Source organism: Peromyscus eremicus, chromosome 20, assembly GCF_949786415.1.
Source record: "Peromyscus eremicus chromosome 20, PerEre_H2_v1, whole genome shotgun sequence".
In the NCBI taxonomy this organism is placed as follows: domain Eukaryota; kingdom Metazoa; phylum Chordata; class Mammalia; order Rodentia; family Cricetidae; genus Peromyscus; species Peromyscus eremicus.
This window is the reverse complement of record NC_081436.1, coordinates 60,952,000-60,970,677: the sequence shown is the minus strand read 5'-3', so window position 1 is coordinate 60,970,677 and position 18,678 is coordinate 60,952,000. Positions and strand designations below refer to the sequence as shown.

The window sequence follows — 18,678 nt, the reverse complement described above, 5'->3', positions numbered from 1 at the left end:
CGCAGTCTGTGTCCTCAAGAACTCTAGAAAGATGGCCCAAGCCTAAGAGTTCAAGTCCAGCCTGGGCAACACGGAAAGAGCTTTCCCCTTTCTCTCTTGGTTTTTTGAGACAGGGTTTCTGTTTAGTCCTGACTGTCCTGGAACTCTTTGTGGAACAGGTTGGCCTCAAACTCAGATTTGCCCCTCTCTGCCTCCAGAATGCTGGGATTAAAGGTGTCCACTACCATGCCCAGATCCAGAGGCCTGTCTTAAAACAATGACAGACTACCCTAAGGGGTGAAGTACAATGGGAAAGGTCACTTTAAAACAGAAGGCCAACGTGGACCACCAAAAGCGCAAGGCGCCTGGAAGGTGGACAGCAGGCCGCAATACCTCACCTTGGGGAGCCTGTGTTTAGATGTGAGAAGCACCGACTAGCTTTGTCAGACCTATACGCCCTATTGACTTGCCTGTTTCTACCAGTCAAGACTGTCCCCCACAGACAGACACACAGAAACCGTCTCCCTGAATTAATCAGCCAGATCCTCCCTTTCCCCAACCAACCAATGCCAGTCACTCTTTACTTTGCAAGCCCCTCAACCAGACCCCCACAAAAAACTTTAACTCCATGATTGACTGGAGAAAAAAGGGGTCCCGGGTTCCAACTTGGCCTTGTACGCCCATGTCCTTGGTAGGCTTGAAGGACCTGAAGATGGTTGCCAATCTGAAACAGCCAGAACTGCAACCCAAGGTTCAACGACCTCCTTCTGGCTTGACTTGTAAAGCCTCATTGTTTCAGACACAGGACATCGTCCCAGTATTCCCCTGTGGTTCAGTACAGCTCTATGTTCCCAGGAGTGTTTTTAGTTAAAGGGAAACCTGTTTGCAACTTGGGAGTTACAAAAGCTCTCGCTCCTCGGAGTGTGTATTTTGGGTTGGGAGGGGAAGTGAGATTGAAATCCATCTTCCTCCTGGCCTCCTGACACTTCACAACAGAGCCATACAAAGGATGGGAGGTAGCCAGGCAGTGGTGGCACCTGACTTTAATCTCAGCACTTGGGAGGCAGAGGCACTGTGACATAAGAGAACTTTAGGAACTAGATTACACAGTCCAGGCATGGTACCAAAACATGGTCTGCGAGCGCCACCTAGTGGGATTATCGGCTGCTATAGCACAGGATCTTTTTGTGCCCCCAGGGCAGCCTGCACACACATTTAGCAGGGCCTTAGAAATGATCTCTGCAGGTAAAACTCGTTTTTCTGTAACTTTTTTTGGTGGTGGTGGTAGTGGTTAACAGGATTCCTCTATGTAATCCCGATGGTCCTAGAATTCACTCTCTGGACCAGGCTGGCCTCTGCCTCCCGTACCTGGAACTAAGTGCTGCAATTAAGGCATGCACCACCACTGTGCAGCTTGTTTTGTATACCATTTAAGCCCTGCCTCCCTCCTATGTTACTAAGTAATTTGCTACTCGAATCCCCCTCTTTTTTGCTGAGTCTCTCTATGTAGTTAAGATGGGGTTGGAACTGGCTATAGCCCAGGCTGGTCTCCAGGGGCTGAGATTACCTATGTGTGCCCTTACTTACTCAGTTTCACCCTTACATGACTTAAGAGTTAAAAGAAGCTTCAATTATATTAGCTACTTCAGCTCAGTGTGATAAGCCCCTTCCTTCCACACAGGTTAACTCACCACCCACCACATAGCAATAATTTAACCCTTCCCTGCTTCCTTTTTATGATAAAGCTGCTACAATCAAGTATTTCTGTATTTAGAAAACCTTGTGTGTACATGCCTGTGGAGCCAGACATTGGCAGAGTAAAAACACACCTTGGAAGTAAATAAATGCTCTCACCAAACCTGGACCCTGCTGTTTTAGCTGGGTTCCCCAGCCTAGACACCTGAGCTGGCCTTCTGTGGCCCACATGGTGGTGTCCTGAGCCCCACAGGCAGGCCATGCCACATGTATACACACATTATAACATCAATTTTAGAAACTGCAGCAACTGCAGCAGCCTGACCGCAAAGGCAGCACACACTGCCCAGCTGGCACTGCCCTGCCATCTAGCAAGGCCGTCTGTGGAGTGCGCTTTCATCCAGGGGCGCTCCACTGACAGTGACAAGGCTTCAGCCCGACCAACCCTCCTACCCTGCGGGGCGTCAACAATGCTGCCAGATGGTCCACTGTCCTTCGGGCAGGCAGGCAAGCACGATGGAAGGGTGGCTGACAATCAGCAGACTTCACAATAATGACATTGTTCACCGATTAATTTTCCAGGGCAGATTTTTTTTTTTCAGTTGACAAATTATACTTAAGCCTTAATACTTTAAAACCCACTCAGACACAGACACAAGGGTTACGAGATATTTGAGGAACACCTCCTAACAGGAAAGTACCAGTTACTTTAAAAGCAGGACAACTATGGAAGATCTATCAGACTACCCAGGGTGATAGGGACTGCAAAGAAATCCTCAAATCTGCCATTCTAGTTCCAAGAGTTCAAGGTCAGCCTGTGCAACTTACTAAGACCCAAGGTGTTTGTTTGGTTGTTTTCTTTTCTTTTCTTTTTTTTTTTTCAAGATAAAAACTTGAAATTTAGAGCTGAGAAAATATGCCAGAAACTGGGAAGGAATACCACCCCTTGTCTTGGCTGAACATCCTGCCCCTAAAGGGACATCAACTGTATGCATCTATTGTTTTCTTTGTGGCTAGGGAATTAATGCAAAGCACTTTATACTCCAGCAGTCACATCACACATAGGCATTGTCTTCTTGTAAAAAAGTGGTTTGGTTATACCACAGGCAGGATAGGATGACTTCTAGCCTTGTTTTTCCAGTAATTTCTTCAAGGAAAACTAGTTCAGAGGAAAACAGCCATAGTTAAAGCTACTTAAGCTTAGACTTTTAAAACAAACAAACAAACAAACCAAAATATAGAACAAAACCAAAACCACATCAGCCTCCAGCAAATTCAGTTTCCCCGTGGTATGGCAGCGCACGCCTCTGTCATCCCCATCCCGTTACTCAGGAGTCGAAGACAGAACTGTGAAGTTTGAAGCTGCCCTTGTGCTACATAGTGCTTTTTAGGCCAGGTTGGGCTACAATGTCAAACAAATAACAACAAAACCCCAAATCTAACCAACAGCTTTTAATTCCTGGACAGGTTCATCCTCACTATGAAAGCTGCATTGCACAAACTCATGCAATACACTCTAACTGGCTGTCAGGCAATTCACAGCTAAATGACCATTTTTAGATAACACTGCAAGTTAATGTTAATTCATCTAATTTAAATACAAGGCAGCAATGTACAGTAGGCCAAGGCAGAAAGGAAGAGTATATGATGACTTCTGTCATTTGCAACCATTCGGCTGACAAAGCAACTATAATCCCCAGTGACCTGGCACCTTAGCAACCACTAGATCCATTAGTTCCTATGCATAGTACTATCAGTTTAGCAGGTTTAGGTGTCTGGCCTTGCTGCAATAGCAAGTGCCAGAAGCAAGCAGGATGAAACCAGTTTACCTCTTTTAATGACCAGCCTACTCTATTACCTAAACAATACTATTTAAACCTAATGTATCCTCCTGGGGAAACATACTAAGAATGAATTTCCTATCAGGTTACCCAGTTACAAGAAACTGAAGTGTTGATTTTCATTTCAGCAGGTCAAGACAGTATAATGATTACCGTTTTTTTAGAATCTATACTGATTAATTTATACTGAATAGTTAGTGATACACTTCACCCAAGTTTAAAAAGGTGGTCCCATGAATATCCACTCATCAAAACCTTCATTGTGCTAGGCAATTCCCAGATCACTTTACTTTTAATAGATTCTGAAAGAATGTGGGCAATATACACACAATTAATTCATAAAATTTCACATCTATTTCATGATAGAAGCCATCAAAGTAAAGCATGAGGAATAAAAACATTTTATCTGTGTATTCAGAATCACACACAAGTTACCTTTACAGTTCAATTTACTATATATAGAAATCATTTGGGTTTTATAACTTCAATTAAGTTTTGAACTGAGATTACAATATCATATAAAAAGATTTTACATTAATTATTCTTAAGCATTCCAAATTGAAATACATAGGTTACCTTTAGATTTATAGCAAACAGTCTTCAAATACAATACAGCACTCTAAGTTTACCCTCTCATTCACAGGGGAGATTTGCAGCTCTGGGCTGTTTTACAGACAAGCACTCTCCTATGCAGATGGCAGAACTGACAGGCTACAAAGCCCAAGCCCGTACAGTCAAGCCAAGGACTCAAGCTGTGTCATCCTTTTAAAGTTTTGGCATTTCTGGACCACAACAATGCATAATACGAAGGAGGTAAGGAACAATTCCTCCTCCTTGTTAGTTCAAAGTTACATGGTAGCTTGGAATTTTGACTAAAACCCCTTATTACACCTTGGAAAAAAGTCCAAGGGCAGCTAGATGACAATGGACTGGGGTTCTTAGTTCTTTTTCTAATTAATATAACCCATGATATTCAAGTGGGCAATAGTCAAATCAAAAATATTAAGCACCTACTGGTTTGAGATTGAAATTAGAGATTCATGATCAATTTCTTTCCACCTTGAAATCAAGGTGGAAACCCAGCTATTCGAGTGCATCCCAAACTACTCCTATGCAGCACAGGCAGAATGTTCTGTCCATTGGCACCAAAGTGAAGTCACATTTCCTCTTGGGGACAGAAATTCCACTTGTGAACATAGAGTGAGGAAAAATGACCCCTGTAAGTTGTCTCATTCCTACGGTGATTCTGAGACCTAGGATTAACACACTAGCAGTGAACAAAGCAAATTCCTGGCCAGAGTGTCAGGTTAGTGACGCTGACTCCCTCCTCACCACCAAGCTTTAGTACGGAAAGAACTATTAAGCTGAACAAAAGGGAAATAACAGGAAACTAAAGGACCAGGTTCAAAGCAGTAAGGAAACCCCTCTGATTGGATGCCATTACAAGTGAGCAACTGAAAAAAGTGTGCTTCACCACCCCAAAGGCCTCTGCATGTCAATGTGTGAAGGGGCCTCGGGACTCTGGAAATAGACATAGCCCTTCTTTAAGGTCGGGGGTTCTGCAGTCCTCTGCAGTCTCATTCCCCTCCCCACCAAGTTTTCAGTGTTTAATAAAATCTTCTCTATCGGCCAAAAGATTTGTGACTCAAAGGTTTACTAAAGTACTCTATGCATCCTATCTATACAGAAACACCTACCATTATTACAATTGCTTTATGCAGGATTAACATTTTTGGTGTTAAAATTGTTAAACATCATGCTTACTGCACATCAACTCTCCATAATAAATCTCAACTTCACAATGATTTACCAAACACTTTTACTTAAATTACTAATTAAATAACTAAAAGTGTATTGAGCCAAACCAAACTTAAATGGGCTATAAAGAAAACTAACCCTCAAAACAGACCATACACACAACTACTTCAAAACTCCCTTTGCTAGCTAGCCCCTTTCCCAAAGTTTTAGCCTGAAAAAACAGTGAAATCTACACAAAGTTTTATTGCAATCATACAAGGGTTACATTAGGTCAAATACAACAAATACTATGATGCAATTTTACATTTATTAAACTACAGTTCAAAGCACAAATTTATACATTCTAAATACACTAAACGTATCTAATGAAGTCACACTGGTCTTCCACTCACATGTGATATACCTGGGTGAAAGACATCAACTTTACAAGACTTTTAACAGGAACCCTTATTATAAAAACTGTGTACTTGTATGTAAACGATTGGATGGGGAACCCAATCAATGGGCTTCCATCTCCACTAAGTCATCCATTGTGTTGCATATTTTATTTTAAACGCTTAAGGGGTGGGTCAAACTGGTATGTTTAAATCTGATACATTATCTAAATCCCCCATTATCCCCAATGAATTATAGATGAAAGCTGATTTTGTCTGGTCCCCAAATAGCTATTACTATGAATTTGTTTCCAAGATAATTAACAGAGTAAAAGATTGATTGAATTTTTTCCCCCACACTGGAATGTAGACCAGACAAGCTTAACCTGCGACTTCAGATCTAAAGAAGCGTTAATGCCTGTTTAAGCTTCAGTGGAAAAGCTGTCTTCTTGGCTCAGCTGAATGCAAGAGGGTGCAAAGAAGAAGTTTTTCATCATTGCGTCTGAAGTAATTCCAGCATCTTGCATCTCATACCTGTATTTAAGAAGAAAAAGGCAGAAGTTGGGATTTAAATATTACAAAACCACACAACGGAAACAGGTAACAACTAGTCTTCCACAGTCCCCCTAAAAGATTATCTGTTTTTGGGACAAGGAGATGGCTGGTAAAGTGCTTGCCATGTAAACCTGATAATTAAGTTTAATCTCTGAAACCCCTGTTAGGAGGGGGGTTTTTTGGGTGTCTGGAGGAGTAAGGTTAAGAGAACATTGGTTAAGAGTACACACAGGGGGCTGGAGAGATGGCTCAGTGGTTAAGAGCACCGACTGCTCTCCCAGAGGTCCTGAGTTCAATTCCCAGCAACTACATGGTGGCTCACAACCACCTGTAATGAGATCTGGTGCCCTCTTCTGGCCTGCAGGGACACATGCAGGCAGAATACTGTATATATAATAAATAAATAATAAATTGTTAAAAAAAAATGCACCTACAGACAGGAGCAGGGGCAAAGTATATACCAGGGAGTAGGAGGTGGAGTTTATGTTTGTGTGTGCAGGCCAGCAATTATACTCTGGTGTCTCCTTCCTCGATTGCTCTCTACCTCATTTTCTTTCTTTTTTTTTTTCTTTTTTTTTTTTTTTTTTGAGACGAGGTCTCTTATACTGAGCCTAAAACTCAACAATTGGCTGAGTGGCTGTCCAGCCAGCTCCACAATCTACGCATTTCTGCCTCTTTCTCACCCCTCCATTTCCCAACTCAGTTCTTCAAGCCCCTGTGGCAGTCATCTCCCTAGCCCCAAGATTCATCTACTTTTAATGCAAAGGCTGAATACACATTAAGAAGGAACTATCAATGGGCACAATGGCACATGCCTTTAATTCCAGATGATCTTTAAACCTGACAGAGGCAGCTGTATCTCTGAATTCAAGGCCAGCCTTGTGTAAATAAATACTGAGTTCTAGGACAGCCAGGATTATGTAAGAGACCCTGTCTCAAAGAAAACAAAAACAAGAAAAAGGAAACTATCACTTTTATCTGTAACAGTGTGAAATTTACATGAAATGTTCTTTTCAAATGATTCTTTTTTGTATTACTTCAAGTTTTGCATCTGTTTGTTACATAAGGTATTAGTAAATCTAAAATGTCACTTCCAATATCCTATCTGCTTTTAAATAAAATAAAATCACCTTACCAATCACTGAATGACATCATGTAATAAATAGCTGGCCTCTGAAAATCATTAAAAGCAGATGGTTCGTGGAAAGAATCTGCTCCCATGTTATCAAAGATAAGCCAATCTCCCACATTCAGCTCAGGAAGAAGGCAGCTTTCTACAATTTGATCAAGCTCATCACAGGATGGACCCCAAAGGCTGCTTGTAAACAGAGGCTCATCTTCCTTGTATTTCTGTAGAAAAGGAAAATTTATCAAATTCTTTCAGGTACTGAATCTGCAGGTGAATAAAAAGCAATTTCAGTTTCTCAGATCTCATACATCTATGGGAGATTGAGGGTCAGGTATACGTCTCAATTGTTACTATGAACTTCACAACAAGGAAATAAACTGAAGAGAACAGAATGTGAGTCCTACAAAAACACTCCAAACATGGTAAACAGGTGAGGTTTAAGGAGGCGGGATTCCTGGTGACTGAATCTATGTAGGCAAATGGCCTGAGCTGTACTGATGCACTGCATTAAAAACTTGTTTAAAAAAATTAGAATTTATTCCTTCATGTATGGTGTGTGCGTGTGCGTGTGTGTGTGTGTGTGTGTGTGTGCGTGTGTGCGTGTGTGCGTGTGTGTGTGTGCGTGTGTGCTCAGGAGTGAGTGTAAGGCTGAAGGACAGAGGACAACCTGCACCCATCAGGCCACGTGGGTCCCATGGCTTAGCACCTTTACCCACTAAGCCATCTTAGCAAGCTCATTTTTGGTTTTTTGGCACTATCAAAGATGTTTTGGAAAAACAAATGAACAAACTTGCCTTGTGAACCTCTGGAACGGTATTCAAGTCCTCAGAGAGTTTACTCGCAAAAGAACCGTAAACACCATCGTTCATGTAGTACACGAAGGCTGGCTCATCACTCCCGTGTTTTTCTACTGAAATCAAACAGTGAAGAGGAGATGAGAACAATGACACACGAGCACACCTCACTCACCACACAGCACCCTACTCACTAACCCCGAGTGCACGAGGCCCACTGTTGAGCACACCTCACTCACCACACAGCATCCTACTCACTAACCCCGAGTGCAGGAGGCCCACTGTCGTGGTCCGTGTCAGCAATCCCGGCATCCCCCACAGAGAATACTCAGCTACACAGACTTCCTGGTCAGCCTGTGCTTCCAGAGAGTAAGTCCTGGTTTCCAAACCCAGAGGGCTGGAGAGCATATGCTGCTGCTTGGTTTTCCAGGACCCCAAGGTCAACTTCTAGTACCCTTGAAAAGCAGCCACAACTGGCTATCACTCCAGCTCCAGGGGATCCCACACCTCCGGCATCTTAGGCACCTATACTCACTTTAGCAAACACACACACAAATCACACATACACACACAGGCGGGTAAAAATCTTAACAAACAAAAACCATTCAAACAAAAACTAGTCAAGTACCCATCCATCAAGTCCAAACCTGACACCACCAATATTAGAACAGACCATTATCATGTGCTTCTTCTTCAAGTTATACACAGAGAATACTCCAAAACCCTGGAGTGAACCCAACCAAACCAAACAAACCTACCCTTCAAAAATATCAGGAAAAAATACAAAAGAGCCAGGCAGTGGTGGTGCACGCCTTTAATCCCAGCACTCAGGAGGCAGAGGCAGGCGAATCTCTGAGTTCTAGGCCAGCCTGGTCTACAAAGTGAGTTCCAGGACAGGCTCCAAAAGCTACACAAAGAAACCCTTATCTCGAAAAAACAAACAAATAAAACAAACCCTGAAATCTAACAAAGACAAAGGAAAAACAGTAAAGAATAGTAGTCAGGAAGTCAATTTTTCCCTAGTGGAAAAAAAACAAAATAAAACAGGTCTTATGAATGTAAACTGTATTTCTACAATGCCTCAGGGCAGTTCTGTTGGTTTGACGTGAGGGCGGGTTTAAAGAACACCCAGATTCCCCATCGGAGACATGACGGCGGCAACGGAAACCACAACAAACCACTGGCGTTTAGGGTAAGAATCACATGGTCAAAGTTGTATCTGAAACATGAGATATAAACTTTGTAACTTACCTCCAGAGGAAAATTTATTATTTTCAACAACTTTCTTAGCAATAATATTAACTGCAAGTGTAAACGCAGAAGATACATAGTAGCTTCCAGGTTCTGAAATTATCTGAATGCCAGATCCTTCAGGGAAGTAAATATCCAACAGAGGACTGATAACATGATTAACCTGTGGGTTTTAAATTACAGATTGAAGTTTCAATACTGGATCATGGAAGTCTAGGTTGAATAGCTATTAACTAAAGTTACCAAAGACAACCAAGCAATTCCAATTACAGAACAACAAACCCAGCTACTTAGCAGCTGTCTTCGATTAGGCAAGCTTTTACATCAGCTTTTTTAGTAATAATCACAATAGCAATAATTAAAAAAAGCCACATCAATTCTAATACTGTGTCTGATTGGTGGCAGGGGAGTAAAATTTCAATTCAGAATGAAGGCAGGAGTGATGTGCATCTTGCTATTACAGCCATGAAGTTGGGAGTTCACGTGACATCTAATACATAAAACACAACTCAAACAATATGTCTTGTGGGCTATGGGGGTAGCTCAGTGGTAGAACACTTGCGGAGCTTGTGTGAGACTGAATTTGATGCTTAGCACATCAAATAAATCAATAAGTAAAGGGAGTGCCTACTCTGTGATATGATAGGGCTCATATTATTTGAAATGTTAAAGTAATTTAAGTTAGGTCTAATTTCCTGTTTGTTTTCTTATAAATTGTAAGACAAGTGTTAGAACAGGCTTTAGTTTGTGTTAGCATAAAAATTCTGGTCTATGTACCTACCAATTATGTAGCAAAGAAAGAAGATTATCCCAATTTGGCCACCCCTGAAAAAACTTACCTCTTCCAACTGAATTTCAGTTCCTGTGAAGCCTCCACCGATGTCTAACATGTTCATTGTAAAGCCAAATTCTCCCTAGAGAAAAAAACAAAAAAACCTTCATGCTTCAAAACTGTAATGCATACAAACATAAAATTAATCCCAGCATACAAATATAAAATTAGTAAACAAAAAACCCTTCTTCCTAGGTAGGTAGTAAATATTTCTGAACTTCAGTGATACCAATTACTTCTGTTTTCTTAACTTTTCAAAACAGTTTTGTTTTTCAGACAAGCTAACCCTAACCCTAACTTTATGTAGACCGGCCTCAAACTGATCCTCTTGCCTCGACCTCCTGAGTACAAGTTACTAGCAGATTTCTGCTACCAAACTCAGCTTCTTTGGTTCTTACTAACAGGAACAGAGTAAATGTTACATACATTTTTTTGCCTCCTCACCCTTGCTTGTTTTCTCTCTTAAGACATTCATTAAACTTCTACTTCAATCTCTTGTCCACTTAAAATACAACATTATTGTGTGTCACCCTCAAGCTTTCTAGTAATAAAATCAGGAAGCCAAGTGTGGTGGTACATGCATTTAATCCCAGAGGCACAGGCAGGCAGATATGAGGCCAGCCTGGATTACACAGAGAAACCCTGTCTCAATAACAACAACAACAATAATAATAATAAAAAGTATGCAGGACTGGAGAAAAGGCTCAATGGTTAAGAGAAAGCATCTGCTGTTCTTATGGAGGACCTGGGTTCAGTTCCCAGCTTAAAGCATCCTTAACATTAATTAGTTCCAGGGGCTCCAACAACACTTTCTCATCTCCATGGGCACCATGCATAAGCATGGTGCATACACACACACACAAGCAAAACACATACATAAAGCCTAAAAATTTTTAAAAATTGTGTGTTGTACTAACTTTAAACAGTAACTAATTCATACTAGTTGAAAATGATTCTGAAATAACACCCTAGTTTAAAGTAAAAGAATAATTGGAGAACTTACAGCCATGTCAAACACACACCGAGCATCAGATAGAGCATGCACATATACTTGATATTCTTTGCAAGCACTTGAAACATGAAATCTGAAAGAAATAAAGTAGTAATAATTTAAAGCAGCGTGGCTTTGTAGCACTTTCTGTAATTCCTTTCAATTATCTATGACTCAGTATAATGACACTATTGAGTGCATTTTAACTTTATCAAACATTTGATGCAAGACTAGAATCTACCCAATACAATGATGCAATTTTTGGACGATACTATAAGGTTATAAGCCAAAGTATATTTGAGTAAGTCAGGCATCAGTGACTGTGCTGACTAGTTTTGTTTTTGCTTGTTTGTTTGCTTTAACTTGACACAAACTAGTTACCTAGGAAAGGGGAAACTCAAGTGAGGAATCGCCTCCATCAGATTGGCACACGTATGTACATTGTCTGTGGGGCACAGGGGCACATTCTAAGCCCACTATGAATAATGCCACTTATATGGATAGACAGTCTGAGCAAGCCAAGCAGAGTGAGCCAGAAAGCATTCCTCTGTGGTCTCTGCTTCAGTTCCTGCATCCAGGCTCCCGTCTTAAGTTCCTACCTTGGCTTTCCCTGATTGACCAGTAAGGCAAATAAACCTTTCCTCCCCAGCTGCTTATCATAGCACAGAAAGCTAACACAGAACAACCATACTTTGCTATGGAATAATCCTGTTGTGTACTTTGGTGATGTATTGTGTTCTCAATATATTGTGTACCCTAATAAAGTTTAATCTGAGGATCAGAGGAAAAAGCCAGCCACCATAATAAACAGAGGTCAGGCAATGGTAGCACACGCCATTAATCCTATCACTTGGGAGGCAGAAATCCATGTGGATCTCTGTGAGTTCAAGGCCACACTGAGAACAGACCTAGGTGTGGTGGTACATACCTTTAATCCCAGCACTAACCATAAAGGTCTGGAGGGCTGGACAGACAGACAGGAAGTGACAGAGCTGGGCAGGAAGAGGAAGTGATGTAGCTGGGCAGAGAGAGGAAATGAGATGGCAGAACAGAAAGGCATATAGGCGTGGGTATACAGGAAGTAGGTCTCTTTGGAAACTGAGGTATTGGTGAGGTGAGGTTGTCTGTGGCTTGTCCTATTCCTCTAATCTGTTTTTCACCCTAATATCCGGCTCTGGGTTTTTATTAATAAGATTGTTTATCAATTCACCTTACAGTGTACTGTAAAGATGCTCTCATTGGTCTAATAAAGAACTAACTGGCCAAGAGCTAGGCAGGAAGAGGTTAGGTGGAAGAACCAGACTGAGAGAACACTGGGATGAAGAAGGGGCAGATCACTAGGAGGTACAGAGATAGATAAGAAATATGGGTTAATTTAAGATATAAGAGTTGGGTAGTAACAAGCCTAAGCGACTGGCTGAGCATTTATAATTAATAAGTCTCTGTGTAGTTATTTGGGAGCCATGGATCAAAGCATGGCTTGCTTTATGTATATGGAAAGTAACAAGCACCATCGATCGAATGACATTAAGCTCCTTCATTTGAATACTGAATCACCTGATTTAGTTTTAGACTAGCTGGGCTAGAGAGTGAGACTCTGTCCTAAACAAATTACCTACTTGAATCTTGGTCTCCTCATATTAAACAAAAAACAACAACAAAAAGATGAAGCCCATATTTTTGGTTTTTAGAGACAAGGTCTTTTGTATTTGTAGATGCTGGGATTGTAGGCACCACCACACCTAGCTTCAAAGTCTGACTTATTGCAGTGCCAATGAAGGATTGAGAGAAAAAAAAAAATCATTAGAAATAGAAACAAAATGAAACCTACAACTTATAAGCTGAATGCCATTTTAACAAGTATTAGAATTGGGAGCAAATTCCTCCCATTTAAATTAAAAGGTGATTTAGCTGGTGGTACATTCATCAACAGTTCCAGCATTTGGGAAATTAAAGCAGAATCTCAGGCTCAGTCCAAACAGGGTTACATTGTAAGACTACTTCAAAACACTGAAAGAAAATCAGTAAGAAGATGGTGTAGAGATGGGATGTGGTGCAGTGATAAAGCAAAGACTTGAGTCCAATGCCTCACATAGCAAAACCCAAGCCAACATGTTTCATCACCCTGTGCTAGTGTGTCGCTTTACTAGGAGGAAGGAGATAGATAACCTCACTGAACAGTATAGAAAAGACATGTTTAGCCGGGCAGTGTGGTGCACACCTTTAATCCCAGCACTCATGGGGCAGAGACAGGCAGAGCTTGCCGAGTTTGAGGACAGCCCAGTCTACATAGCTGCATTAGCTAGCTAGCTCCAAGACGACATAGAAAGACCCTGTCTAAAAAAGCAAAAAAAAAAAAAAAAAAAAAGACATCTTTATTCTTTTCTGTACTAAAAAAGATATTATAAATACTCACTTCACCCCAATTATTTGGACATCAAGTTCCTTGGCACATTCCAAAAGATGCCTACAGTTCTTCAGTGTAGTGCCGAACTTCATGTTACCATCTTCACCTCCAATATTATCCTCTGTTGCAATATGTAGTAAGACCCTAAGAGAAGGGGAAGATGATTGGGGCAGAGTTGGTTTACATCATCATCAGCACATGTGAAGCCTGAAGATTGTAGGAAGTATGTTGATTATGTTGCCAGTGTTCGCAAATCCAGCGATGGATGAATCAAGTGAACCTAATGAAAAACAATCCTGTATAGAGAAAAAACTAGCAATTAGGGCCTAAGGCATGACGCTTGCACGGATGGGATTTTGGAAAATGCAGCAAAGTTAAAACTCTGTTGTAGCAGCAAGATTGTCAGTTGGGCTCTGTAATAAAAGATGACATTACTTCCAAATGAAGTCCATCAGTCCATGAATCCACCAAAAAGACTAAATTGAACAGCAATGCCATCAATGTCTTTCAATAAAAATAGTAGGGTTTTTTTTAAATTACTAAAGTTCCCAGATTGTTCTAGCTAGGTAATCTTTACCAAATCTCTCAAATCCTAAGTTTCTAATGGGAAAAACTAAACGTTTTGGTCATTGCATGCATATCAACACCATCCCTGACTCATATCTAGTGATTTCTTTTTAAACTACTAACTAAGATAAGATGATTTATACTGACTAAACAGTATCAGGAGTTAAAAATGATCAGCTGCTAAAAGCTACAAATGCTGTTTAAAACTCCTTATAGTTAGACTCAATTATCAAATAATGCCCACTAAGCCAAAGCTTGTCTTCTGGAGATCACAGGGCATATCTTTTTTCAGAAAACAATTGTTTCTCTATAACTTTTCTCCAAAGGTTAAAGTCACCAAGTTAGACCAGTGGATCTCAGCCTTCCTCATGTTATAGTGACCCCCAACTATAAAATTAATTTCATTGCTTCTTAACTATAACTTTGCTACTGTTATTAATCATATGCAAATATCTGTGTCTTCCAATCGTCTTAGGTGACATCTGTGGAAGGGCTGTGTGACACCCTCCAAAGGGGTTAAGACTCGAAGACTGAGAATATAAGCTTTTAGGAGCACATGCTATGACCTTAATTTGATGATCATACCAAATTTTCTTCCATGAGCTAATAAGACATATCTCAGAACACTTCATTGTATCTCGTCCATAAAAAGGATCAAAAGTAGGCAGAAAAGAAAATGCTGTTAGCATTTTTCATAAATTCTAAATAAGGTTATTCTACAATATATATCACTGGCTCTGCCATTAAAGCTCCCCCTTTCTCCAGGGGGACAAACTCTAATACTAATTAGCAACAGTATTTTCAAGTTGGGTTATGTACTTACTTGGCATTTGGGTGATTCCTTGCAATTTTCTTTAATTCAATTTCATTGTCACATGTCATGATATTTATTCCAACTTTCGCTGCATACTTTATCTGAGACACTTGCTTACAAGGACTTGTGTAAATGATGTTTTCTGGAGACACACCCAATTCTTGGACTAGGGCCATTTCATTCTGTAAAAGATTTAACACTGTCATTTAACAGTAAATTTTTAATTGCTTTTGAGTACCTTATCCTCTTCCCTGCAAATGCTGAGGACTAAAACCAGAACCACTTACATTCTAGACAGTTCCATATATTAGTTATTTTTGGTTAAACCAATATAATGCCACAGAATTCTCATTTTGGTAATGCTTCCCTACCCTGTGTTTAAAAAAAACAGGCAGGATCAGTGAGATAGCTTAGCACATGTCACCCAAGTTTGATTACCCAAGTTCAATCCCCTGAACCCACATGGTAGAACAAAAGAACAAATCCCCCATGAGTCGTCCTGGCTCCACAGGTGCACCATGGGACTTGCAAACTCCCACATGCAAATTTAAATTTAAAAACAAAATTATTTAAAGTGTAGGTGTGCTCATGGAGAGTAGAAGTGGCCACAGAAGACAGATACACTGGATCCCCCGGGAAAAGGTAGTTGTGGGGTGCTGGGTATAGGTATTAGGAATCAAATTCAGGTCTCTTCTGCAAAAGCAGTATGTACTATTAACCGTCATCCCCAGCCCCACAAAAAGCTTTTTAACAAGAGCAATCTCACAGTTACGAACATTTACTATAGTCAGAACAGGACTAGGGATGTAGTTCAGTTGCTACTAAGTGTTTGCTTAATTAACATGTTTGAAGCCCTGGATCTGATCCACAGAACCACATAAATTGGGTGTGGTGGCCCATACCTGTCCCTAGCACCTGGGAGGTAGAGGCAGAGGAGCAGAAATTCAAAGCCATCTTCAGCTACATAGGGAATTTTAAGACGAGCTTGAACTACAGATCCTGTTTCAAAAGAAAAGTACCAAGAAAGAAAAGAGAAGAAGACAATCTAAGAACGAAGACATTTTGTTTTGAGACAGGGTTCCACACACCCCAGGTTGGCTCAAACTCACTGTGCCACTCAGATTAGCCTTGAAAATGCATCTCTATAAAAAATGCTGGGATTAAAGGACTCAAACATCACAGCCAGATATAAAGAACACTGATACACTTGCAGAAAGCCTAGGTTTGATTCCCAGCATTCACTATTTACATGGAAGCTTACATCTTCCACAGCTCTAGTTCTAGGGGGATCTAACACCCTCTCTGGCCTCTGTGGATACCAAGGCAAGCAATGTGACACATAGATACATACAGGTTAAAAAAAAAAAAATCTTTTTTAAAAATTTCTTGATTAAGAAGGAAGTTTTTCCAAAGTGATCACAGTGTAACATCTCTTTCATCAATCAATACACCTGAAAAATGACTATTGTCTAATGTCCATGGTGGATATGGTGGTTTGAAAGAAAATGGCCCCCAAAGGGAGTAGCACTATTGGGAGGTGTGGCCTTGTTGAAGGAAGTGTGTCGCTGTATAGGCAAGCTTTGAGGTCTCATATACGCTCGAGCCATGCCCAGTCAGACAATCTGCTTCCTGTTGCCTTCTGATCAAGATATAGGCAGCACCATGTCTGCCTGCACGATGTCATGTCATGTGCCACCATGGTGATAATGGATGGAACCTCTGAAGCTATAAGCTGCCACCACAACTAAATATGTTCCTTATAAGAGTTGCCGTGGTCATGGTGTCTCTTCACAGCAATAGAAACCCTAAGACACTGGATTACATTTAAATAGTTATTTAAAAACCCACACAAACTTTTTGCATTTGTTCTACTGGTGAGTGTGGCGAGGAGTTAGTATTTTAAATCCTGCTGTTAGTGGAAGAGAAATACTTACTTTGCTGGAACAAGCAAACCCAGTTCCGAGAGCCGCCAGGATCTCGAGCACAGCCGGGGTGGAGTTGCACTTCACTGTGTAAAAGGGCTTTATCTGAGCCACCAGGCTCTGCCACTGGCTGTGCTTCTTCACGATCTTCCCAAGGTCCCCCACAAAGAAAGCATTTTTTCCTGTCTGTTAATGATAATGAAAAAGAGAAAGAGTTAAAAAAAAAAAAAAAACACTGAAAAGATACATGGGAAATACACATGCGCTTAATTAAGTAGTCAAGGGTGGAATTTCCACTAAATACTCCATGACTATAAATAGAATGGATGGAAGTCGTATTTCTATCTGACCTGAGAAAAGCAAGGAACTAACAGTCATCAGGATTGAACTAAGAGTTTTCTAACAATACGGTGTCAACAGCTTTTGTTTTCAGGAGTTTCTAGCCTTATCCAGTGCCACTTCCCCTCAAGCACCTGATGACAGGGTAGAGAAAAAAGTGAATTTTGGTAGGAGACTTGGTCATATTTGTAAGGGCACTTTTTTTTGGTCTCTTGGTTTTTCAAGACCGAGTTTCTCTATGTTAACAGCCCTGGCTGTCCTGGAACTCGCTCTGTAGACCAGGCTGTCCTTGAACTAACTCAAGAGATCGCCTGGCTCTGCCTCCTGAGTGCAGGGATTAAAGGCGTGCACCCCCCCACCCCCACCCCCACCCCGCCCAGCCAGTACTTTTACTGAAAACTAGAGTAAGTTAGAACTCTTCAACAAACTTGGAGAACACAAGAAATCTATCTTTCACAAAGAAACAAAAACTTTGCTATACTATTCACATAAATAAATGGAAACAATCACACAACAAAATGAAAACAAATGACTAAAGTATTAATACATAGGGTTCTGGGGCAGTTTCCTCGGAGAGTAGACAGTAAACCAGAACAAGTGATCAAATTCTATCAAGGTAAGAGCAGCATTTGAAAATAAAGCTGCAAATGTTAACTGGACCAAGTCATTTTATTAGATCAATGCCTGAGAAACATAACCAACATCTGCTTTCAAGTCTGGAAATGTCTGCACACTTACCAGGGTATGTTCATAAACATAGTTATCAATAACATTTCCAAGGTTTGTTCCTTCATCCAACAGGCCAACGGAGTAGTTTGCATCGTCAATAAATCCTTTCATCTCAGCCGTATTCCACAAAGCCGAAAGTCATAAACCAGGAAAAACAAGAGACGGGCCACCAAGCCTATGTCTGGGTCCTTAGAATATGCAACAAACTGTCAAAATAGAAGTTAGATCAAAGTCTGCATTTATTTCAATAAGTAAAACATGATGCATTGAGTGTGTCATTAAACACTTCCAGAAACACTGGACTTTTAACACTGTTTCACAAGTAAATTCAATGAAGTTGGGGAGATGGCTTAGTCAGTAATGTTCCCTCTATGTAAGCACTAGGACCTGAATTCCTATCTCCAGCACCCACATTGAACTGTCAGGTGTGATTAGATGCAAGCAATCCTAAATCTGGGGAGCCAGTCACTCTAGCTAATGGGTGAGCTTAGTAAGAAAGCTTATCTCAGAGTAAAATGGAGCCAGGCGGCGGTGCCGCACGCCTTACTCTAGCTAATGGGTGAGCTTGTGAGTTCGAGGTCAGCCTTGTCTACAGAGTGAGTTCCAGGACAGGCTCTAAAGCTAGAGAGAGAGAGGAGGGGGGGGGGGAAGGGGGGGAGGGAGGGGGAGGGGGAGAGAGAGAAAGAGAGAGAGAAAGAGAA

General features: G+C 40.9%; 1 protein-coding gene across 1 annotated transcript in view; it reads right to left on the bottom strand.

Moving 5' to 3' along the window:
- Positions 1–5,496: 5,496 nt before the first annotated feature.
- The window catches only part of Azin1 (antizyme inhibitor 1), a 31,105-nt gene continuing 17,923 nt past the window's right edge, over positions 5,497–18,678 (bottom strand). Inside the window, exons 3-12 of the mRNA XM_059246843.1 lie at positions 17,987–18,183; positions 16,922–17,095; positions 14,997–15,169; positions 13,616–13,750; positions 11,212–11,293; positions 10,216–10,290; positions 9,377–9,539; positions 8,126–8,241; positions 7,338–7,552; positions 5,497–6,181 (exon numbers count right to left, since the gene is read on the bottom strand). Coding sequence (XP_059102826.1) covers positions 6,070–6,181; positions 7,338–7,552; positions 8,126–8,241; positions 9,377–9,539; positions 10,216–10,290; positions 11,212–11,293; positions 13,616–13,750; positions 14,997–15,169; positions 16,922–17,095; positions 17,987–18,088 — 1,347 coding nt within the window. The 5' untranslated portion in view covers positions 18,089–18,183 and the 3' untranslated portion in view covers positions 5,497–6,069. The remainder of the gene's footprint in view (positions 6,182–7,337; positions 7,553–8,125; positions 8,242–9,376; positions 9,540–10,215; positions 10,291–11,211; positions 11,294–13,615; positions 13,751–14,996; positions 15,170–16,921; positions 17,096–17,986; positions 18,184–18,678) is intronic.